General features: G+C 42.2%; 1 protein-coding gene across 1 annotated transcript; it reads left to right on the plus strand.

Moving 5' to 3' along the window:
* The first annotated feature begins 665 nt into the window (after positions 1-665).
* Positions 666-19,821, plus strand: TMBIM6 (transmembrane BAX inhibitor motif containing 6). Its single transcript, XM_077753337.1, has 10 exons — positions 666-751; positions 9,908-9,995; positions 10,381-10,489; positions 13,159-13,279; positions 14,649-14,697; positions 14,805-14,902; positions 15,102-15,181; positions 15,488-15,588; positions 16,549-16,624; positions 17,810-19,821. The coding sequence occupies exons 2-10, from the start codon at positions 9,940-9,942 to the stop codon at positions 17,831-17,833; spliced, it is 714 nt and encodes a 237-aa protein (XP_077609463.1). The 5' UTR covers positions 666-751; positions 9,908-9,939; the 3' UTR covers positions 17,834-19,821.
* The last annotated feature ends 1,201 nt before the right edge of the window (positions 19,822-21,022 follow it).

The raw sequence follows: 21,022 nt of genomic DNA on the forward strand, positions 1-21,022 counted from the left end.
CACCCTCGTTCCCACTCCCTACTTCACAGACCAAAGTGATTGTGAAGTTGTCGCCCACTTCCCGCGAGCAGGCAAGGTGATCCTGGAAGCCCGTCAGCCCCGCCCTCGGCCCCAGGACCATCACTTGGGCTAGAGGGTGTCGGTGCTTCCGATGCAGGACTGGGGCTGCTATATTTTCCTCGCATTCCTGGATAGTTCGCTGAGCCTACAGGAGTGCTCTAAAGCCTAAACTCGGCAAGATTAAAGGTAGATTGACCCCTGTTAGAGCCCTTTTTTACATGTTATCTGATTTCTTTCCCGCTTTAACATTCCATGAGAAGCTTAAAACTAGAATCCCGGGACTTTGCCGCGCTATCCCGTCTAGCGTGCGGGGGTTCCGTGACTTGTCAGGTATCTTGGGTGGGGCCTGTCCCTCCTCACTTCCTCCACTAGGGGCGGCTTTAGACCGCGGTCTTTCCCAACTATGTGGAAGAGGCGGAGACCTTTTGTTACGACACCGGTTGGCGGCCAGGGTCTTGATCGACAAGGGCAGTAGCGAATGGCTCTAAAGTAAGCAGCCGTTGTTTACGCACGTACAGCCAATGGGAAGGTAGAGGTGCGGCCAGCGGCCAATGAGGACTGGCTTTAAGCGCAACTCAGGGGCGGAGCTTCCTTCTACTGGCAGACGCTGAGTGAAGAGTCTGGACAGGACCCTGGGAGAGTCAGAAGCACATCCGGTGTTAGAAGAGCGGTGTGGGCTCCTAAGAGTCTGGTAAGAACATCTATCTGAAGCTGGACTGCGCAAGCTGGGAGTGAGAAATGGAAAGGGGATTAGCAGTTATTGTCTGAGCAAGAGTAGGAATAGTCTCGGTCTTCCTACAGACTGAACCTTCGGGGAATGGGGCCCTGCTCCGCGACGGCAACTCCGGAAAGCTGGGCGGGGAGGGGAAGGAGATCGGGAACTAGCACTGCGCATGCGCAACCGTGCTGGAGCGGGGGAGGGGCGGGGGCGAGTCCGCCAGGTTTTGGGGGGGTCTCGAGGCTCCGATTTTGTTCGCGAGTGCCAGCGAAGGGTCATAGTTAGTCCCTCTTCCTACCTTCCTCCCTCCCACTCTGCGGTTTTTCTCTTTTCCCTGCCTCCAAGAGTAGGCGCAGGGGCCCTTTGGCCCAGCCTCGAATACTTGAATTCAGGTCACGTCCCCCGCCCCTTTCTTCCGAGGCTAATGAAAGCGAAACCTCACGGCTTTGTGGTCACCCTTGCCCCACTCGACTGATCGCTGCTCTGCTGCTGGTCCTCTGGCCGACCCTAACTGGGTGAGCGGCGAGGGCCAGGACTCGAGGAACGGCCTGGTCAGACAGGCTGCCCTGTCACGGCCAGTCAGGTGATGTCACTACACTCCTTTGTGACACGCTGAAAGCCGAGGCAGGAGGTGAGAAAATCCTTCTGGCTTTCCAGCCCCAAAGAGTAGCCCCGTTCTGGCCTGATTGATTACCTTTGAACAGGTGAGGTGGCCTTGGCTTTGCTTGATCCTGAGCCTTGTGGTCGACTTTCTCAAAGTCCCGCTCAGGAAAGGCGTCGTTGGGTGGTGGTTTTTTCCTTGGACCTACTTGCTGAGTCTGTGGTAGTAAGTAGGCTTTGGTAATTTTGTATTTTTAAGTATGGAATTGTTACCTAGTGCCAGCCCAGAATGCATTGCCTACCCCATCAATCTTTCATTGACTAAACAATAACAAAAACCACTCTGAACTTGACTGTTCTAGCAATAGTTAACTTGTGAATGTGTAACCCTGTAGAAGAGCTGACTCTGCCTGAAACAAAGATTTTTAAGGTTAAAAGTTAATAGCGAATAGGCTTTTCTAGTTATTTATTGATACTCAGTTTTAGTTTATCTTTTGGGTAAGAATTCAGTTCAAGAAAGATTATTCAAATTGCATAACTAAATTCTTATGGTTTCTGCAAATACACCTATTTCTGTAATTATTAAGTTTACTCTCTTTGATGGTTTATCTTTGTCTAGTGTTTTTTGTTCTGACTTCAAGAATATGTTGTACTTAGATTCTCTGCCATTTTTCTCCAGTGGAGACAGAATGGTTGAATCCTTGAGAAACACTCTGTAATTTGGATTCAGAGTTTCCTTCTTCCGTTATTTATCTGTGGAAACATGGCTCAGTGTTTCCCTTTCTACTTCTCTCCCTTTCCCACTGTTGATGTGACTGAAGTCTTACTGTCCTAAGAATAGGAAAGTAAAATTAATCCAGATATTTAGTCAGCATTTCAGTGTTTTTTTTTTTTTCTGGTTATGCATAGAGTTCATGTTTATTGCAAAAGTGCTGAAAAATATAGAGGAGTGTAATAGGAATCAGGATGTGTTAATATTTTTAAGATTTCTCTTTGTCAATGGCTGGAACTGCCTTAATGAAAACTTGATTTTCTTCTGTAGGGTGTAATAGAGCACCAGACATTAGAGGTCAGAAGGCCCCTAATCTGGCTTTGGTTCCATTATTTAACTTTGTGGTGTCGGTCAATACTAGTGTCCTTTTGTCCCTTTAGTACTTTACAATGATTTCACACAGACTTTCTTCTTCCTTTTTTTTAATTGAGGTATAGTTGACACAGTGTTACACTACTCTTCAGGTGTACAACATAGTGATTCAACAAGTCTATACTTTATGCTGTGCTCCTTGCCGGTGTAGCTTCCATCTCACCATACAAGCACTGTTACAGTCTCATGGACTACATTCCCTATGCCGTACTTTTTATTTACGTCCCACAGATTTTCTTGCCAGCATTCAATAAGCTTGGTAGAGCAAGTGGAGCAGATAAGGAAGCCTAGATAGATGATCTTAGGTAAAATGATTTTCCCAAAATTATGAGGTAGAAAATGGCAGGATTTGTGACTCCAAAGCCAGTGCTCCTTTTCACTATTACGCTACCTTTTTTAACTTTCTTTTTAAAGGGATACTAATCATTTTTGCCCTTTGCTCCTGGATTGGTGTGAAGATCAAAGGAGATTACATATGTATAAGCACTTTAAAAGTAAAATTTTTATATAAATGTAGTTAGTGGCACTATAAAAGATACTACTGCTGGCCTGAAGTTTCACTTTATTTCATAAACTACCTGTGGGTATTAAACTCCTCTGGGAAAATAATGAATATTCTCTTGATGTTCTATCTGCTAAATTTTCCTTTGCTACTTTGACTTGGTTGTAGGCACTGTTAGAAGTGTCTTCCACTTCACCCTGTTTTGTTCCCCCAGAGTTTCTTTTTTATTTTAATGGAGATGTAATTGTTTTCTTTTAAATTAAAAAAAAAACTTTTCTAATGTTTATTTACTTTTGAGAGGGAGAGACAGAGCCTGAGCAGGGAGGGGCAGAGGGAGAAGGAGACGGAACCCAAAGCAGGTGCCAGGTTCTGAGCTGTCAGCACAGAGTCTGACGTGGGGCTTGAACACATGAGCTGTGAGATCATAACCTGAGCTGAAGTCGGAAGCTTAACCGACTGAGCCACACAGGTGCCCCAGTTCCCCCAGAGTTTCTTTAAAAAAATTTTTTTTTAATGTTTTATTTATTTCTAGGAGAGAGAGAGAGACAGCATGAGCAGGGGAAGGTCAGAGAGAGAGGGAGTCACAGACTGAAACAGGCTCCAGGCTCTGAGCTGGCAGTCAGCACAGAGCCCGACGCGGGGCTCGAACCCACGAACCGCGAGATCATGACCCAAGCGAAAGTCGGACGCTTAACCGACTAAGCCACCCAGGCGCCCCTCCCCCAGAGTTTCTAACCAAATTTCATGGAGTAGCATTTTTAATAAACCCGTTTTTATTTTCCAAAGACTGTAGAGATTGGCTCTTAGGGCCACTCACGTTACCCCTCATGGTAGGTTACCCTTTGAGCCAGACGGAGAGTGTCGATTTGAGGCTGCAGCACTCCTGATTAGATAATGGGGTCTACATTTGCTCCTGGGACTCCTGGTTGTGCTAAATGTGGGGGATAAAGAGCCGAATCAGATGCAAGCTCTGTTCTCAGGGTGCTTATAGCCAAATGTGTGAGAGAAGTTTGGCACAATTAACTAGAGTCCAAAACACTTAAAAAGAGCTTCAAGGATATGAATTGAATGGGTGTGATGTTTTTCCTAATCTATGCCTGCTCTTATTTGGGCTAAATATGTTGTTATTGGAGAGGGATTACTGGTTTACACTGGAAGACGAGTATGTATTTAGGACATTGGTGCCTCCTTATGATTCAGTCTGTCAAACATGGTTATGGAGAAAGGGATTCACTAGTGTCAAAGTTCGATGCAAAAAATAATTTATTGAAGGCAGTAGGCATTACATCTCTAGTTACTGGCTTGGTTCTGAGGCAGCACCATAGTGAGACAAAATTCAGTGCTAACTAGCTAATCTAACTAGTCAAGAATCTTCATCCAAGTTAAAGGAAGGTCTGAGACATCTAGGGTTCAAATCCAGGACCATCAGAGCTTGAAATAGTTCTTTGGATTTCCTGAAACCAAACTGACCTACCCTTAGGGATAGCAAGGAAAGCATCAAGCTAATGACCATTTACTTCATCAAATTCTCTACCACATCGGATTATCACTTAGTGGTTATTAGGCTGTCTCAAAACACCTTGTGGCCCTGTGGGACAGAAGGTACCGTGTAAATATGCCCGACGATAGGCATGCTATTTAAACGAAAGTAGTGTTAATCCAGTAATAAAATTTATCAAATTCCTTTAAATTCCAGTTTATAATTCTCTTAGAGTCCTCTCCCATCTTCCTCATTTAATTTTACTTATTTGAGTAAAATATTAAGTCTGCAGGATATAATTAGCTGTGAGTTAATGGTTGAGTAATATTTTTAAAAGGCACATGTAAATTAGACTTACAAACTTAGTGTTTTATTTATTTACTTATATATTATTATTTTAATATACATCCAACTTAGTATATAGTACAGTAATGATTTCAGGAGTAGCATCCAGTGATTCATCCCCTACATATAACACCCAGTGTTCATCCAAACAAGTGTCTGTCTTCCTTAATGTCCCTTGCCCATTGAGCCCCCCTCCCACAACCCCTTCCATCGACCCTCAGTTTGTTCTCTGTATTAGTAACGAGTTTCTTATGTTTTCCCCCCTACAGCTAATGTTTTCTAAAACTAGTGGAAATTAATGCACTAAGGACATGAGAGTAATGAATATTTACACTAGTAAAACAATGGTCTTACACAAGAAGCACTATTTTAAGCTCTCTATATGTATTATCTCATATAATCCTATGAAGTGGAGAATATTACATATTACTGTATACAGGTGAGGAAACTAAAGCACAGTGAGGTTCAAGTGCCAGAAACTTGCTTCATGTCACACAGCTAAGGAAATATCAGCTATGGTTCAAATGCAGTTACATGCTCTTAACCACTATTGTAGGTAGTGGTTATACAGAATCTGAAAGCTATTCAGTAGGAAGAACTATTGAAAAAAATACAATTCTGCCCCCCTCCCTGCCGCGCCTTTATTATTATTATTATTAAATTTTTTTTTAATGTTTATTTTTGAGAGACACAGAGAGCAAGAGAGGGGCAGAGAGAGAGGGAGACAGAATCTGAAGCAGGCTCCCGGCTTTGAGCTGTCAGCATAGAGCCCGACGCAGGGCTCTAACTCATGTACTGTGAGATCATGACCTGAGCCAAAGTCCGACACTTAACAGTCTGAGCCACCCAAGGCACCCCCCGCCCTCACTGCCCTCCCTTTTTAATGACATGGGGTTTTCTTTTCTCTCAAATATCAGTTGGTCCCTTCTAGATGTGTGGGAAGAGGACTCAGAATGGTGGAATTACAACAGGAATGAGGAACCATATAATTCACAAACTAAATTTTTTTTTAATGTTTATTTTTGAGAGAGAGAGAGAGAGCGTGAGCACACACTCAGGGGAGGGCCGAGGAGACACAGAATGTGAAGGAGGCTCTAGGCTCTTAGCTGTCAGCTCAGAGCCCAGTGTGGGGCTTAAACTCAGAAACTGTGAGACCATGACCTTAGTCAAAGTCTGAGGGTCAGCCAACACAAAGTAAATTTTTAATTAAATGTGTGAACAATGTTTCTGTGACTTGCTGGTTTAATGTTGTTAAATTGTATACATCAAGACAGCCTTCTGCCTTCTTTTAAAGGTAAGGATTTTTTTTTTTAATTCATGATTGTTTCTGTTTTGCATAGCTGTTGGCCACTTGGCCATGTTTCCTGTGGACTATATTTAATAGATAGGAAAATAAGATTGTAGAGAATTTTGTTCTGTTTTGTTTTTAAAGGCTTGGCCTTGATGATTTTTCATTTTAGGACAGTGTAAGGAAATACCTAGAACAAAATGAGATTTAATAGGACATAAGACATGGATATTAGTTGATGAGAATATCTGTCTTCTGTCTGCCTCTGCTGAGACCTCAGGAATACTAACTCAAAACAGTGTATTTTCTTTCTTTCTTGGTAAAGCTGTGCAGTAAGTTTTGTATTGTGTTTGGGTGCCTCTGGCAGGGGAAGCTGGCCAGAGGAATTACAGAATGGTGATGCTTCTAACAAAGCTTTAGCAGTATATGCATGACAGATACTGGCAAATTCTGAGAAGTTTGGTATTCCTGCTATCCTAAGGTTGACAGAATTAAATGAAGCTCTGAACCAAATGAAAGGCATTTGATTATAATTAACATCTGAACATTTACTTCTAAAATGCAATACAAATTTCTCATGAGTCTACGAGGCACCGTACACATAGTATTCTAAATAAATAACACCACCTCCTTGTTTAAATTTGAGTGTAGAACTGGGGAATGGGAGAGCGGATGCAATTTCTAAATTTTTGTATGAGTTGTCATCCAGGGTAAGACAGATCAGTGCTGGTATGGTTTTGTAATGGGCTGATATGTGTTAGGGAAACTATTGTATTGAATAATTTTTGAGCAACTTGTAATACACTTTTTTCCTTTATTGTGGTAAAATATACACATAAAACATACAATACACGTAAGTCTCATCATTTTAACATTTTTTTTTAAAAACAAAGATTTTCATTTAATTGGGGGGCCCCTTTGAAATGTTAGCTGAGTTACTTGGCTAATGGTTTTGAATACTTCAAGCTCTGTTAGGAGCTGACTGTTCGCTGGGACTGAAAATACTTTTGGTAGGGGAGCTATTTTTGAGTTATGAGTACAATTGAATCTTGTTCAGCTGAGTTTGCATATTGATCATTGAAATGTAGATATGTTTTCTCGGCAACTTCTGAGCACAAGTAGTTGAGGCTAGATAGAGACCGGGTTAGTATAATCCGTCTGGCAAAACTTCTAAGAGCCGTTTTGACTCCTTACTTATCTGTACATTAGTTCTTGTCTATTTGAAACAGACCTAGAACAAACTGTCATATTTCCTTGATTCTAAGACCTGAATTTTCCCCCCTCATGTTTTAACAGTTCTGAAATAAATTATATATACATCATGTCATAATTAAGTATATACTTTACTGTGCTTTTCCTCATAAACCTATTATTCAAAATGCTATGTGCCTTTGCATCTAGAAAGGTTGGTAATTACATATTTCACTTAAATTTTAGAATCAGTGGTGGTGCTGGAAAACTGGTTTTATTTAACTGATTTTTTAATGATTTTAAACCACGAGGCATTACTAAATGATGGAGAAATTCCTATTTGATACTCCCTGTCCTCACAACCTTTTGATAGTTTTGGTTTTTCCATCAGCAGTTGTAAGAGGCAGTCAGTACCCCCTGGGAAATACCTAAGAGCAAAGTAGGAAAGAGGAGTTTCTGTCATTATCCCCTCCCACTGTTTCCACTCAGTGGGGTCTGCTTACAGGGTGTTGCCCCTTTCTAACAGTCCTCTGGGTATTTGAGGATTTACGCTGCACACCCCATTCACTGCCTTTTTTTAACTCTTGAAATTGGAAGCAAGAGGTACTTGAGTGTTGTTGTTGTGAATACTGAGAAACTTGGCTCTGAAGGTTGCTTCAGAACTGTTGCAAGTTCTGTCTAGGGATGTCATTAGGGGTGTTAATGGAAGCCTAAAACAAAGATACTTTCCAGGTGCTGGATTCTGCCAGCCTGTAAGTATGCTCTCTAGAGGATGTGTTCATCATGATTGTGGAAGGCTGTGGTTGGCCGTGCAACAGCCTGCAATAGTTGCACCATCTAGATCAAGAGGGCTCAGAGCCCTGTGACTTCGAGGTGCAAGCAGCAGCTTTAGTGGATTCTGCAGCTTCTCACTGTATCCATCCTTAAGAACAGAACTAACAAAAAAATTGAGGTGAGTAGGCATGTTGGTGAGATAGGAAAGAGGAAATCAAGAGAAAGCCAGCTAGCCATTGTAATTGTTTCATGTGTGCGAGAGCAAGCCTCGGTAAACAAATGGTAGTGATCCCATGTGAGCTAGATGAATGGAATCTTTCCATGGGCGCAGGATTTCTCAGGAGTCAGTGTGGGACTCTTACTTTTCTTGCCCAGATTAATTTTGCTGAGTATTGAGCTAGGTCCTGATTAGAATAGGCAGGAGTAGTTGGCCTGTCTTTCAAATTACTTACCTTTTGTGTTTTAATACTCCCCCACACACTCCATTTTTTTTGTCACTTTGAAATGAATAGACATGGGGCTATTAAGAATCTGGGTGATTGTGGATGATTGCTATTTAGGAAAGGTGAAAATTCTTGATTAGGTTTTAGCTTTAAATGTATTTATTTAGGATTGCATGTGAGATAGAGGAGGGAGTAAAATTTAAAAGCCTAACTTTAATGGTGTCGATGGAATGTAACCTGGGAACAGTTTAATTAAAAATGTCTTTTCCGTGACATATTGGGACAATTGACAAAATCTGATTAAGGTCTCTAGATCAGATAGTAGAATTGTGTCTGTTAATTTCCTGGTTTTGATCAGTTTTCAGGATGTACACACTGAAGTGTAAAGGGGTCAAGGAACATTGTGTTATATATAGAAAGGGCAGGGCTACAGCAAATATGGGGAGATACTACCATTTAGGAAATTTGGGTATATAGAGTATATAGGAATTGTTTGTACTATTCCAACTCTTATGTAGGAAATGTTCTGAAATTATGTTTTAAAAAATCCTTTTGTACTTCTCTCTTTTTAAAATTCTAAATCTCTTTCAGTTCAGTTCTAACATGCACTAAATGGAAAGTTTCTACATGAATATATTTAAAATTCGAGACCTATTGCCAGGCCTAGTTCTTTTCCTCCCTTCCTCCCTCCCTTCCTTCGTCTTTGAGGTTCTGTGCCTTTGTGAGAGAATTCTCTAGCATCTTGAAACAGTGACATAAAATTGCTTTATGTTCCAATGACTGGGTCCCTTCAACTAGATTGCTAACTGGTAATTTCTCAAAGAAAGAAACTATTAAAAGGACAAATTATCTTCTGAAAGAATTAAATGCTAATAACAAAAAATAGTTTGGGGAGAAGAAGATGGCTTTATTTCCTCTGTCCTCTTTAAAATGGTTGAGTATGGGGGCGCCTGGGTGGCTTAGTCGGTTAAGTGTCCGACTTTCGCTTAGGTCATGATCTCGCGGTTCGTGGGTTCAAGCCCCGCGTCGGGCTCTGTGCTGACTGCCAGCTCAGAGCCTGGAGTCTGTTTCAGTCTGTGACTCCCTCTCTCTCTGACCCTCCCCTGCTCACGCTGTCTCTCTCTCTCCTAGAAATAAATAAAAAACATTAAAAAAATTTTTTTAAATGGTTGAGTATGATTGCAAACGTATCCTAGAAGCAAATACATAAAAATGAAAATGACTGTGTTAGGACAGTGGGATTTTAGATAGTTTCATTTTTCCAAACTTGTGTGGTACAATTTTTCCATGAGAAAGTTGTTTATGTTACTTTGTACATCTTGTATCTTTAAAATAACTTTTCTTCTTACCTTAATTCTACAGAGTGGAGGCTGTGTCCCACAGACTCTGGCATCATGAACATATTTGATCGGAAGATCAACTTTGATGCGCTCTTAAAATTTTCCCACATGTAAGTGTTTTGATCTTGACTGTAGTTTATTATCGCATCTCCTTTCATATCTTGTTTCTTTTCCTACTTTATTAACTTTTGTATGTATAAACTAACATATTAGCTTTGCTAGAATCCAGAGTCTCTGATAAAAAGCACCCAGATCTAAGGGCTATTGTGTGGTCACTGAAAAACCATTTAATTATTGTAGTTTGGATACTGATTGTTCATAATTTGGAGCCTCTGGCTCCTCTCCAGCATTTAAGATTCTCAGTTAACTTATTTTCAAAACATTCTTTCTTTATTATAACTTACACATCTTCCCTGGGATGAAGAGAAGGAAATGACTGTTAGCTTAGAAATGAGATTGGTCCTAGAGTGATGGCTATTTACCATTCTTTCCTAGAACCCCCTCGACACAGCAGCACCTGAAGAAGGTCTATGCCAGTTTTGCCCTCTGTATGTTTGTGGCGGCTGCTGGGTCCTACGTCCATGTGGTTACTCATTTCCTTCAGGTAAGAGCAGTTTCTCTCCTGTTTGCTGTGGCACAAATTGCATTAGGTTGAAACCAGCTCAGCAGGGTGGTGCAAACCTGTATCCCTTCTTAGTCCTTTCCTGTAGTTTGTGATCTGAATTGGTCAAAGCCACCTGGTCAATAAGGACATGTAGAGCCATTTCAAGTTTTTGGCAGCTGTGCCCTCTAGATACTGAAAACAGAATGTCTTAACGTGGACACTGAAGGATGGTAGCTGACGTGTACGACCCCCACCTGCTAAGTAGTGACATGATGTGACTGCTGGGGTTTGCATGGTAGCCTTTTTATCTCTCTTTTCCTCCGTTCTTCCTCTTTTCTGCCTGTGACTATGGAGTTCTTAGATACAAAACACTGATTGTATGCTTATCAGGAGAGGCAGGGTTGAGACCTTCAAGGACTTGACCTATTTTATTCTCTGATGCTCTTATATCTGCATGGTTGAGTAAAAGCCTTCAACGACTCACTTTCCTGTGTTGAAAGAGACCTGGGGTTTGGCCAGTTGGAATAAAAGGGACAGTTGAGGAATAACCAAAAAGATTGAAGTTTTCACTAACCAAGACTTGTTCTTTCCAAGTGTCCTTTTTAGTGTAAGTGCAGGGGTTGTGTCTGTGTTGGCATTTGCCACTACTGAGAACTGTCCCTATGCTCAGGTATCTCCTGGCAGAGGTTGTGTGAAAAATTACTCTAGATACTCAAAGGATAAGACTTTGATCCCTGGAGTTTCGACTAAAACATACTCCACCTTTTAGGCAAGAGTGGCCATTTTGGCTTCTGTGTTTTGCTTTGTTTTGTTTTTTAAGTAATATAGTAAAATGCAGTTATCCTTATTATTTATGTATTCTGTATTTATGAATTACTTGCTAAAATGTGTCTGCAACCCTAAAATCAGTACTCACAGTACTTTTACAGACATTTGCAGTCATAAGCAGAGGGGCAAAAAATTTGAGTTGTGCATCTCACACGTTCCAGCTGAGGTTGAACGAGACAACACACTGCTCTGTTTCAAGCTCTTGTACTAATAAACAAGGATCCTTTTCATGGTCAGTGTAGTGCCCCATTTTTTGCATTTTTGTGATTTTGGTGGTGATCTCAGTGTTTAAAGTGGACCCCAAGCATAGTGTTAGAATGCTATCTAGTATTTCTAAGTGTTCCTAACTGCAAAAAAAAGTTCACTAAGACTAATGTGTCTTATGGAGAAAATATGTGTGTTAAATAAGCTTTGTTACAGCACAAGTTGTAGTGCTGTTGGTCATGCCTTCAAGATAAATGAATCAACAGTATATATCAAAGTGTCCTTAAACACACATAAAACATACTGTTCAGTTGAAGAAAACATAATCAGAAGTATGCGAGAATCTAACCTTTTATTTCCCTCAGGAGCAGTTGTTTAGTATTCATTAATTCATTGTTCATAGTGACTTTATAGAGCATAACTACAAGAAGAACAAGGATCAGCTATACCTTTAAAGGAAGAAAGGAACTGTAGTCTCCACATACCTCCATAATGATTTTCCTCTTTTTCTATACCTAGCTTTTCCCACTTGAATTTTTTAAGAATTTTTTTTCTTCTTAAAAAACTAACGCATGTTCGTTATAGAGAATTTGGAAAACAGACTAGTGATGAAAAAATAAAAACTCCATAATCCTCACACCCAGAAATAACTGTTGACATTTTGGTTCTTACTCTCTTGTCTTACTCCATTCAAACTGCTCTAACAGATTATCATAGACTGAGTAGCTTAAATGACAAACATTTCTCACAGTTTGGGAGGCTGGAAGTCCAAGATTATGGGACCAGCAGATAGTATTATGTGGTGAGGGCCTGCTTCCTGTGTAAATAACCGTCTTCTTGCTGTGTCTTCACACAGCAGAAGAGGCAAGGGAGCTCTCTGGGATCTCTGTTATAAGCGCACTCACTAATGAGGGCTTCACCCTCATGACCTTACCACCTTCCAAAGACCCCCACCTCTCGAAATACCAGCGCATTGGGGATTAAAAGTTAAACATGAATTTGGGGGGGACATAAATATGCAGTTTGTAGCACCCTCTCAGTCATTTTTCTCTGTATAGGTGTATATGTTTATGTGTTTGTGTTTTTAAGTTTATTTATTTTGAGAGAGAGAGAGAACAAGCTGGGGAGGAGCAGAGAGGTGGAGACAGAGGATCCAAAGTGGGCTCTGTGCTGAGAGCAGACAGCTTGATGCGGGACTTGAACTCAGGAACTGAGAGATCATGACCTGAGCCAAAGTTAGATGCTTAACTAGCTGAGCCACCCAGGCACCCCTGTGTGTGTGTGTTTTTAAGTGATCAAAAAGAGGTCATTTCTACTTGTCCTACAGATTTGAATGTGCTTCAAGCACTTGTCACTTGATCTTTTTCCTGGGCAAGAATCACAGTTTGACTTGGGTAGTTGTGGCTGATAGACTACCCAGGTCAGAAGAACCTCTAACACCCACGATATATAACCCACCTAACCCTGTCCTGTAAGGCTTTTGGTTTCTCCTTACCTCCCGCCCCCTCTGCCTTTTCCACTGCCTCCGGGTTAGAAGCCAGTATTAAGAAGTTCAGATGAATATTTGATCCCCATAATGTCTCCTGCAGAATAAATTTGATATTTTCATATTTAATTTTTTACTCTGGATCTGACAGGCTGGCCTGCTCTCTGCCTTGGGCTCCTTGGGGTTGATGATTTGGCTGATGGCAACACCTCATAGCCATGAAACTGAGCAAAAAAGACTGGGACTTCTTACTGGATTTGCTTTCCTTACAGGTATGGTAAGGATTGGGCTAATTTGGGGCATCAGTGGGTACTGTATTTAGTATCTCTTTAGACTAAGGCCCAAGATTTGTATGTATTCTGATTGACCTCAACTGGCACACCATACTATTCAATCTTGTATGTGAGTGTATTTTGCCTTGTATTGCTTTCTTAATTCATAGAGGTACATCTTGCTTTCCCATCCAGAGGATAAGCTCTTTATGACTCGTGACTGTATTTACACTTTTGTATCCCAAAGTAAGCATTTATGTGTGAGAATGAATGAGATTCAAGAGCTTAGGTAGCATAACTAAGCCTGACACTGGACTCAGACTGGCAACTGTCACTCCTGTGACCGTCAGTTCTGAACTTTGCTGACAGTTAATTAAAGCCATACATCGAGAACCATCCTGCAGAGCACATTGCTGATTCTCAAGAAAACAGTTAAAAGCACAGCCCTTCTACTGTTATTATTAAAGGAAACAGGACTCAAGCTACATAGTAAAAATATTTGCAAAGTAGCATTTGACTTAGTACAACTCATTTTGAATGTGTCTAATCTATATAGTGATGGAGTAGAAGGGAAGGGATTTAGAGATTAAGATTTTTTTTAATAGGGAAAGCTAGTTTGTGAAGGCATTAAGGAGTGGAATTATCAGAAGGAGAGAGCGTAGCAAGAGTGGAGGAAACGTTGAGGCTGCAACAGGTTGCCGCTGCACCCTCCTCTTGGCCACTGTCCACCTGCAGAACCGGTCTGGCCTTTTCTACAAAGGGAGTCCGCCCTGCAAGACTACAGGTTGCTGGCCACAAGGCGCTGGTTTGCTCTTGATCCTTCTCTTCTGATTCCTGATCTGGCCTACATTCTTGTCTAACATCACTCCTGTTCAGAGTGGAGTGCAGCCTTACAGCTTAACTAAAAAAAGAAAAAAAATTTTTTTTTACTTTTTTAATGTTTATTTTCAGAGGAGGGGGGACTGAGAATCAGCACAGAGCCTGATGCGGGGGAGGGGGACTTAAACCCACAAACTGTGAGATTATGACCTGTTCCGAAATCAAGAGTCAGTTGCTCAACCGACTCAGCCACCCAGGTGCCCCTAGCTCGAAAATGTGTGATGTACCTCCTTCATTTCTGTATTCATCCTGGGTCATCCATGATTTTCAGTTAAGAGGACAGTTTTGTAGCTGTGCCTATAAATAACTCAGTCAAGTATATGTTCTCTGAAAAACAAGGAAGGTGGAGGAGAGAGATTTAATTACTTTAGTATGCATGTTTGTTTTTTAAGAACAGGGCATGCTTGCACTTTTGATGGTTAGCTCTTGTACAAGGGTCCTCTTCAGGAGCTGATGGTAATACTGTGTCCTGGGGCTTTTTGTTTTCTAGGAGTTGGCCTGGGCCCTACTCTGGAGTTGTGCATTGCCATCAATCCCAGGTAACTATTTTAGTAACATCTTAATGTCTTTTTATCATCACAGATAATCCTTCTAAATAGGTTTGCAGACCTATAGTCCTCAATCTAATGATCTTTTCCTCTAACAGCATTCTTCCCACCGCCTTCATGGGCACAGCAATGATCTTCACCTGCTTCACCCTGAGTGCACTCTATGCCAGGCGCCGCAGCTACCTCTTTCTGGGAGGTAAGTGCAGACTGGAAAACAGAGAGAGGGTCTCCGCTTTAGCCAGAATTCTCACTGGGACTCTTTGCTCCAATTTCTTGTGACTGTTGGGTTGAAACTAAAAGTCTTAATTTGGGGGGAATAGTAAGGAAAGGCCTTAATGGGGTTGCCTTACTTTGCTTTGGCTTTTCTCAGGGTGGCGTTTTGTCCTGTCTTACAGGTGTCTTGATGTCAGCCATGAGCCTGATGCTCTTGTCTTCCCTGGGTAATCTTTTCTTTGGATCCATTTGGCTTTTCCAGGTGAGACTTTGCATATAACTCTCCAGCAGCCATTTGCCTGTGCTTCTTTTTCTTGCTTCACCCTAAACCAGGGTAGACTTAGAATCTTCCAGAAAGCTCACTTTCACTGAGCAGTGAAGAATTGTGCCTAGGGAAGTAATGTGGTTTTCACCATAGGCTTTTGTTCCCATGATTGTTAGTATAGTTAGGCTTTGCATTTGTTGTACTTGCAAGTGACCAAGAGCCAGGAAGAAGTACAGCTGGTTTTTCCCTCTGGAAACTATATGACTACAATATAGTCACCTCATCTCATTCTTCTTGTGTTAGGCAAACCTGTATGTGGGGCTGGTGGTCATGTGTGGCTTCGTCCTTTTTGATACTCAACTCATTATTGAAAAAGCCGAAAATGGAGATAAGGATTACATCTGGTGAGTGAAAACTGGTCTTTAACGTCTCCCTTTCTGTCTGCATCAGTAGGGTTAAAAGTGGACTAGGTGGCACTGGCTGAACTTACGTGGCCAGCCTTCAGGAGTGTATATGGTAGGATGCCCATGCTTTTGAAACTGTATACCAAATAGCATAATCTCCCTCAATTCCTGAAAGACCTCAAGTCTTTTAAAAATTGAATTAATAATTATGCATTTAATTATCCTTACTTTTTTTTTTTTTTTTGTTGAAATTTTTTTTTTAATAGTTTATTGTCAAATTAGTTTCCACATAACACTCAGTGCTCATCCCCAAAGTGTCCTCCTCCATGCCCATCCCCCCCTCCCCCCACATCCATCAGTCCTCAGTTTTTGTNTCACCTTTTGCTCTATATTTTTGTATTTTTTTAATGTTTATTTATTTTTGAGAGAGAGAGAAAGAGAGAGCGTGAGCAGGGGAGGAGCAGAGAGAGAGGGAGACACAAAATCTGAAGCAGACTCCAGGCTCTGAGCTGTCAACATAGAGCCCCACGCGGGGCTCGAATCCACAAATTGGGAGATGATGACCTGAGTTGAAGTTTGATGCTTAACCGACTGAGCCACCCAGGCACCCCTGTATTTGTATTTTACGAACCTTTAACATTGAAAAGAGGAGAACACATTCTTTTTAGTATATAAAATTTTAATATATAAAATTAATGTAGTAATTCTCTCAGAGTTTCTTAACTAGTTAATGGTAGTTCAGGGTTCAGATAAGGGCCCCTATAGAGTCTAAAGCTGAGTTATGTTGCATGGTTTTGTTGAGTTGCAAAGAATCTCAGACACCAGAGTTTTACTTAGTTGGTGGTGGGGTGTTGAAGTTCACTCGTGGGGTGGACATGTGGTTTTTATGTTATGCGCCTCTGGACTGTGGATAAAGGAAGATGGGAAATGCGAATTTGTATTCTGGTTCTTCTGTTTCAGGCACTGCGTTGACCTCTTCTTAGATTTCATTACTCTCTTCAGAAAACTTATGATGATCCTGGCTATGAATGAGAAGGTTAGTCAGCCGACCACCTAAAGATGAGAGAATGGATCCTGAGCTCAGCATCTGTGTATATTTCAAATTTGAAAACCTATGAACTGTGTAGGTCCAGGTTAACTTTAAGGCTACCAGAAGTCTTTAGCCAAAGGAGAAAAAGGAACAAGTAAAACAAATCCTTTTAAAAAGGGGGTGGGGTGGGGGGATGACTGGTGGGGACTCTTGATCTCAGGTTGTAAGTTTGAGCCTCACATTGGATGTAATGATTACTTAAAAATAACAAAGCTCAAACAAAAAACAAATCCCTGAGATTAGTATCAAATAGAAAAAGGCTTCAGTCGCAACAAGAAACAATCTATATGAAAAATTTAAGGCTGTAAAGGTGGTTATGACTCAGGAAAAGATATTCTAGGAGGGATTTGTTTAATCTTGGCAACCAGCTTTTATAAATGTATGTCAGAAGTTGGCCAGTTTTATCCGTTTGTTAGTCTTGTTTCCAGAGAAGCATTCTGTGTTTAGTTAGTGAGCATCATACATAGTCTCCCCCAGCAGTAGGGGAACAAATGAAACCATGAAGTTCTTTTATAGCTCTTATTAGGAAATAAGAGAAGTGTGGTGCTGGTGGAAGCAGATGAGTAGGTGGCATTGGTGGCTTATCTGTGTGGCTACTAGACTCAGCTCCAACCAGGTTTTAGGCAAAGCAACTGAACTTTCATCTGTTTAATACTCTGGGCTTCCACTGAGGATTGAATGACAAGTTCAGTGGACTAGATTATTTCTGGGCATTGGTTTGTGCCCAGGATTTATGCTTCTCCGGCTTAATGGAAAGTTGGTCTTGGCCTCTGTGTGGTTATTTTGGGGTGGACTGCCAGTCTGCAGCTTTCACTGGATGGGATCCGAGCTGTGGTGGTTATGAGTAAGCCAGGAGTGGTCAGGCGGCCCAGCTGGGTGCTCTCGGAGTGGGAGTGGGGACAGGTGCTTAACCTTAATTCCTGTCAGGTCTGTCAGCAACTTGAGGGACCACCAGCGGAAGATGGTTAAGATTCAGTTCCTCCCGCACCGAGGAAGCATTTCCCCTCCCTTTTTATTGTCTTGTTCCCTTCCAGTCCTTAACTGAACACAGCTAGGTATTGGCTCACTCAGGAGTTTTAGCTTGAATGTAAAATGCCAAAAATTAATTGGGCAATTTTTCTCCATTTTTAGGACAAGAAGAAAGAGAAGAAGTGAAATGACCTTCCAGCCCTGCCCAATTTGACCTCCTCTCCCTCCACCCCTCATTTCCTCTTCGCACACATTACAGGTGGTGTGTTCTGTGATAATGAAAAGCATCAGAAAAGCTTTTGTACTTTGTGGTTTTCTCTACTTTGAATTTTTTGATCAAAAACTGATTAGCAGAATATAGTTTGGAGTTTGGCTTCTTATTCCTGGGGTTCTTCCCCACTCCCTTTTCGGTCCAGCCCAGTCCTAGCCTCTTCTCTGCTCAGGCAGCCAGTCACCGTGATGAGGAGTGGGACCCACAGCAGAGCAAACTCCAGGAGTCCTCTTTCCAGCCGAGCTTCACCAGGTGCACCTGAACTGGTAGAGCCGCCTCGGCCCTTCTTTGCTCAGCATCATTTCCTTTGTGCACAGTTCCTGTGGGACTAGGCAGTGTGTTTTCCATTGGAAAGGAGTTTGGTGGTCCCATTTTTTGTACTCAGGCTCATTGTATCTGAGCTTCTGTCAACACCTACAGAGAAAATGAAGAGCCTCTCCTGGCGGATGCTTTGCTTCCTCTGAGCTGCCCAAGCCGCCGCTGATCTGACAAACACACCTCTGCCTTGCTGTCATAAAAGGAATGTGGATTTGTGTGTTCCTTTCCCCCATCCCTTGTCTGACTGTCAGGGAATCTGCCTGTTTCTGTCCATTAGGAGAGAGGATTTCAGTACAAAGGAAAGACTGGTTCTTGTCAGACATTTATGAAAAGGCTGGTTATGTAGAGCAAGATAGAGCACAGAATTCCCTAACTTCCCATCTTTATTTTGGTTTTCACCTTAGTTATCGAGTGGTCTCCACCACAGTGACTTTGATTGAAGATCCCAGGAGAGGAAGAATAGGGAAGGGGCATGGTTGAGCCTAAGGGTAATTGTAAACTAATCCTGCCAGAAAAACCTAGATAAGGACCTGTTTGGAGCAGTCGGGGAGAAAATCACTGCTAACTGAATTGTTCTTTGTTCAGATCAGCAGAACTGGGCGGTGATGACTTGGATGGCAGCATTCGTAACAGCCCAGTGCATTTTTGTCTTCCGCCTGGATGCCAGTAGTGTCAGGCCAGAGATTTGGGGCAGTAGATAAACGTTCATTTTACAGATGCACTTTAGTTTTTGGGCTGTTCACCTGTTCCCAGAAATCTGTAACCTTCCAGGAGGGGACCAGGTGACCAAACCTGTAAGACCTCTGATTCCCTACAGCTTTGTGGTTGTGTTAGGGCGATACTAATGGGGATCACCAGCTCTTTCCACGGAGCTGCCACAATCAGCGGGCACAGAAGGGCAGGCAGCCTCGAGAGCAGTTGTGACTGGCTACTTATACAGCCTCAGCGTAAGGGGGACTGAGCCATCGGAAGCCCATTGCCAGGAGGATACCACTTCGGGCTCTCCCTGTTCACAACCAGCACACGGTTTGACCCAGTGGCTACTGGTTCACAGCACACTGCATCACCGTACCACCCCATGGAAGATTTGTTCCCAGGGTGTTGGTATTCCTGGAGTGGCATGCTGCCCAGAATGGCTTGCTTCTGCAGAGGACGCTGCCCTCTGATCTAGCTGCCGCCTCCAGCCCCCGGCTTGAGAACTTACTAAAGGGACTTCTTTCCATTAAATCCCCCAGTAGCACTCTCCATAAATTTGTTGATTCTCTGCTAGGCCTGAGAATCCGAATTACATCTCTTGAAGCCAAACTCCACCTCTTATGCTTTTTTGCTTGGGATAAAGGAGTTTTTTCTTTAGAAACAGTGCCAAGAATGACAAGATATAAAAAACTACTTTTAAAGAAAATATCTAACAGGTTTTTAATACAGTAATCACTGTAATTATCACTTTCTTTTCTAGTTTCTTGGTTTTCAGCTCAGGCTGCATTCTCTAACTCATACTGTGAAGACAAAGGTGTTTTTGATTCAGAAATATATGAAATCAACATAGTCTTAATTTGTAAAAAATAAAGAAAATTCCTTAACCTTTCCTGGTGTAGCTGTGTGTTATGTTCAAGGCCACAGCTGAACACGGGCTTGGCTGCTGTCTGACTTGCTGAGTGGCACCTGGGAGTGGAACAGGATTAAGTTTCTGCTCTAGACTTAGCAGACTGGTGAATAGAAAAAAACAGGGACCATCCANTCCAGCCTTTAGGTGCTTTGTGGTAGCAGCTACATGGCTCCAGTGGATGCCAAGCTTTGGAATTTGGTGATGCATAATGGGAAAGGCGTCATGATCTACACATTCTGCAAGTCTCTGGTCACCTACTATGACCAGACTCTTTTAGATGCTAGGAATCATCAGTGAAAGTTATAAAAATCCTTGTCCTCAAAGTTTATGAGATTCTAATTTTTTTTTTAAGTTTATTTATTGAGAGAGAGAGACACACACAGTGGGAGTGGGGGAGGGGCAGAGAGAGGGAGACAGAGAATCTAAAGCAGGCTTCAGGCTCTGAGCTGTCAGCAGAGAGCCCGATGCAGGGCTTGAATACACACACTGAGATCACGACCTGAGCTGAAGTCGGACGCTTAACTGAAGGAGCCACCCAGGCGTCCCTATGAGATTCTAGACCTGTTTATGTTACAATCAGGTTTTTCCATTTTGGTATGCTTGCTCTCTGGTTACTGTGTACGCTGTAGACACGGAGCTTCCTCTTAGGATTTGGTGGTTACCCTGACTGGTTCAAGTTACACTCAGTTGACCTCTTGGATTCCACATACCCCCATCCCAGCCATGGTTAGCCACTTTCCCTGACTTGGAAAGTGTACCTTAAGCTCTCTTCTCAACGTTTTTTGTCTTGCAGACTTTGTAAAACTCCAGTATCAAAGACTTTTTAAAGCATTTCTGTTTGGGGCCTGTTGCCTTTATCTGCAAGGCACAACGTAGTGCTTACAATAAATCAAGCGCTGCAAAGTGCTTTGCGTGTTTTGTTAGCTACTCCTGACAGCCTAAGACGGTGGTATATTTACTACATATGATCATTAACTTCCACGGGCATGCCAGCAGGCTTTCTCCAGAGCCCCTGCTTCTGCACTGTTGCTCTACATAGGCAACACTACACTGTGGTAGTGCCTCCCGGCTGATGTTATCCTTTCCATCCTGACCATCCTGGCTAGGAAACAGTGAAGTGGTTTAGGCAAAATTTCCCCATCCCCCATCTTTGTCACCAGAGTAGGAGAGTGAGCTCCCT

Source organism: Crocuta crocuta, unplaced genomic scaffold, assembly GCF_008692635.1.
Source record: "Crocuta crocuta isolate KB4526 unplaced genomic scaffold, BGI_CrCroc_1.0 scaffold30, whole genome shotgun sequence".
Taxonomy (NCBI): domain Eukaryota; kingdom Metazoa; phylum Chordata; class Mammalia; order Carnivora; family Hyaenidae; genus Crocuta; species Crocuta crocuta.

Excerpts from the sequence above, each read along its gene's own strand:
- TMBIM6 (XM_077753337.1), top strand. The coding sequence starts at position 9,940 with ATGAACATATTTGATCGGAAGATCAACTTTGATGCGCTCTTAAAATTT. Across the intron at positions 14,903-15,101 it reads CAGCTACCTCTTTCTGGGAG|GTGTCTTGATGTCAGCCATG; the intron begins GTAAGTGCAGAC and ends CCTGTCTTACAG. Across the intron at positions 15,182-15,487 it reads GATCCATTTGGCTTTTCCAG|GCAAACCTGTATGTGGGGCT; the intron begins GTGAGACTTTGC and ends TTCTTGTGTTAG.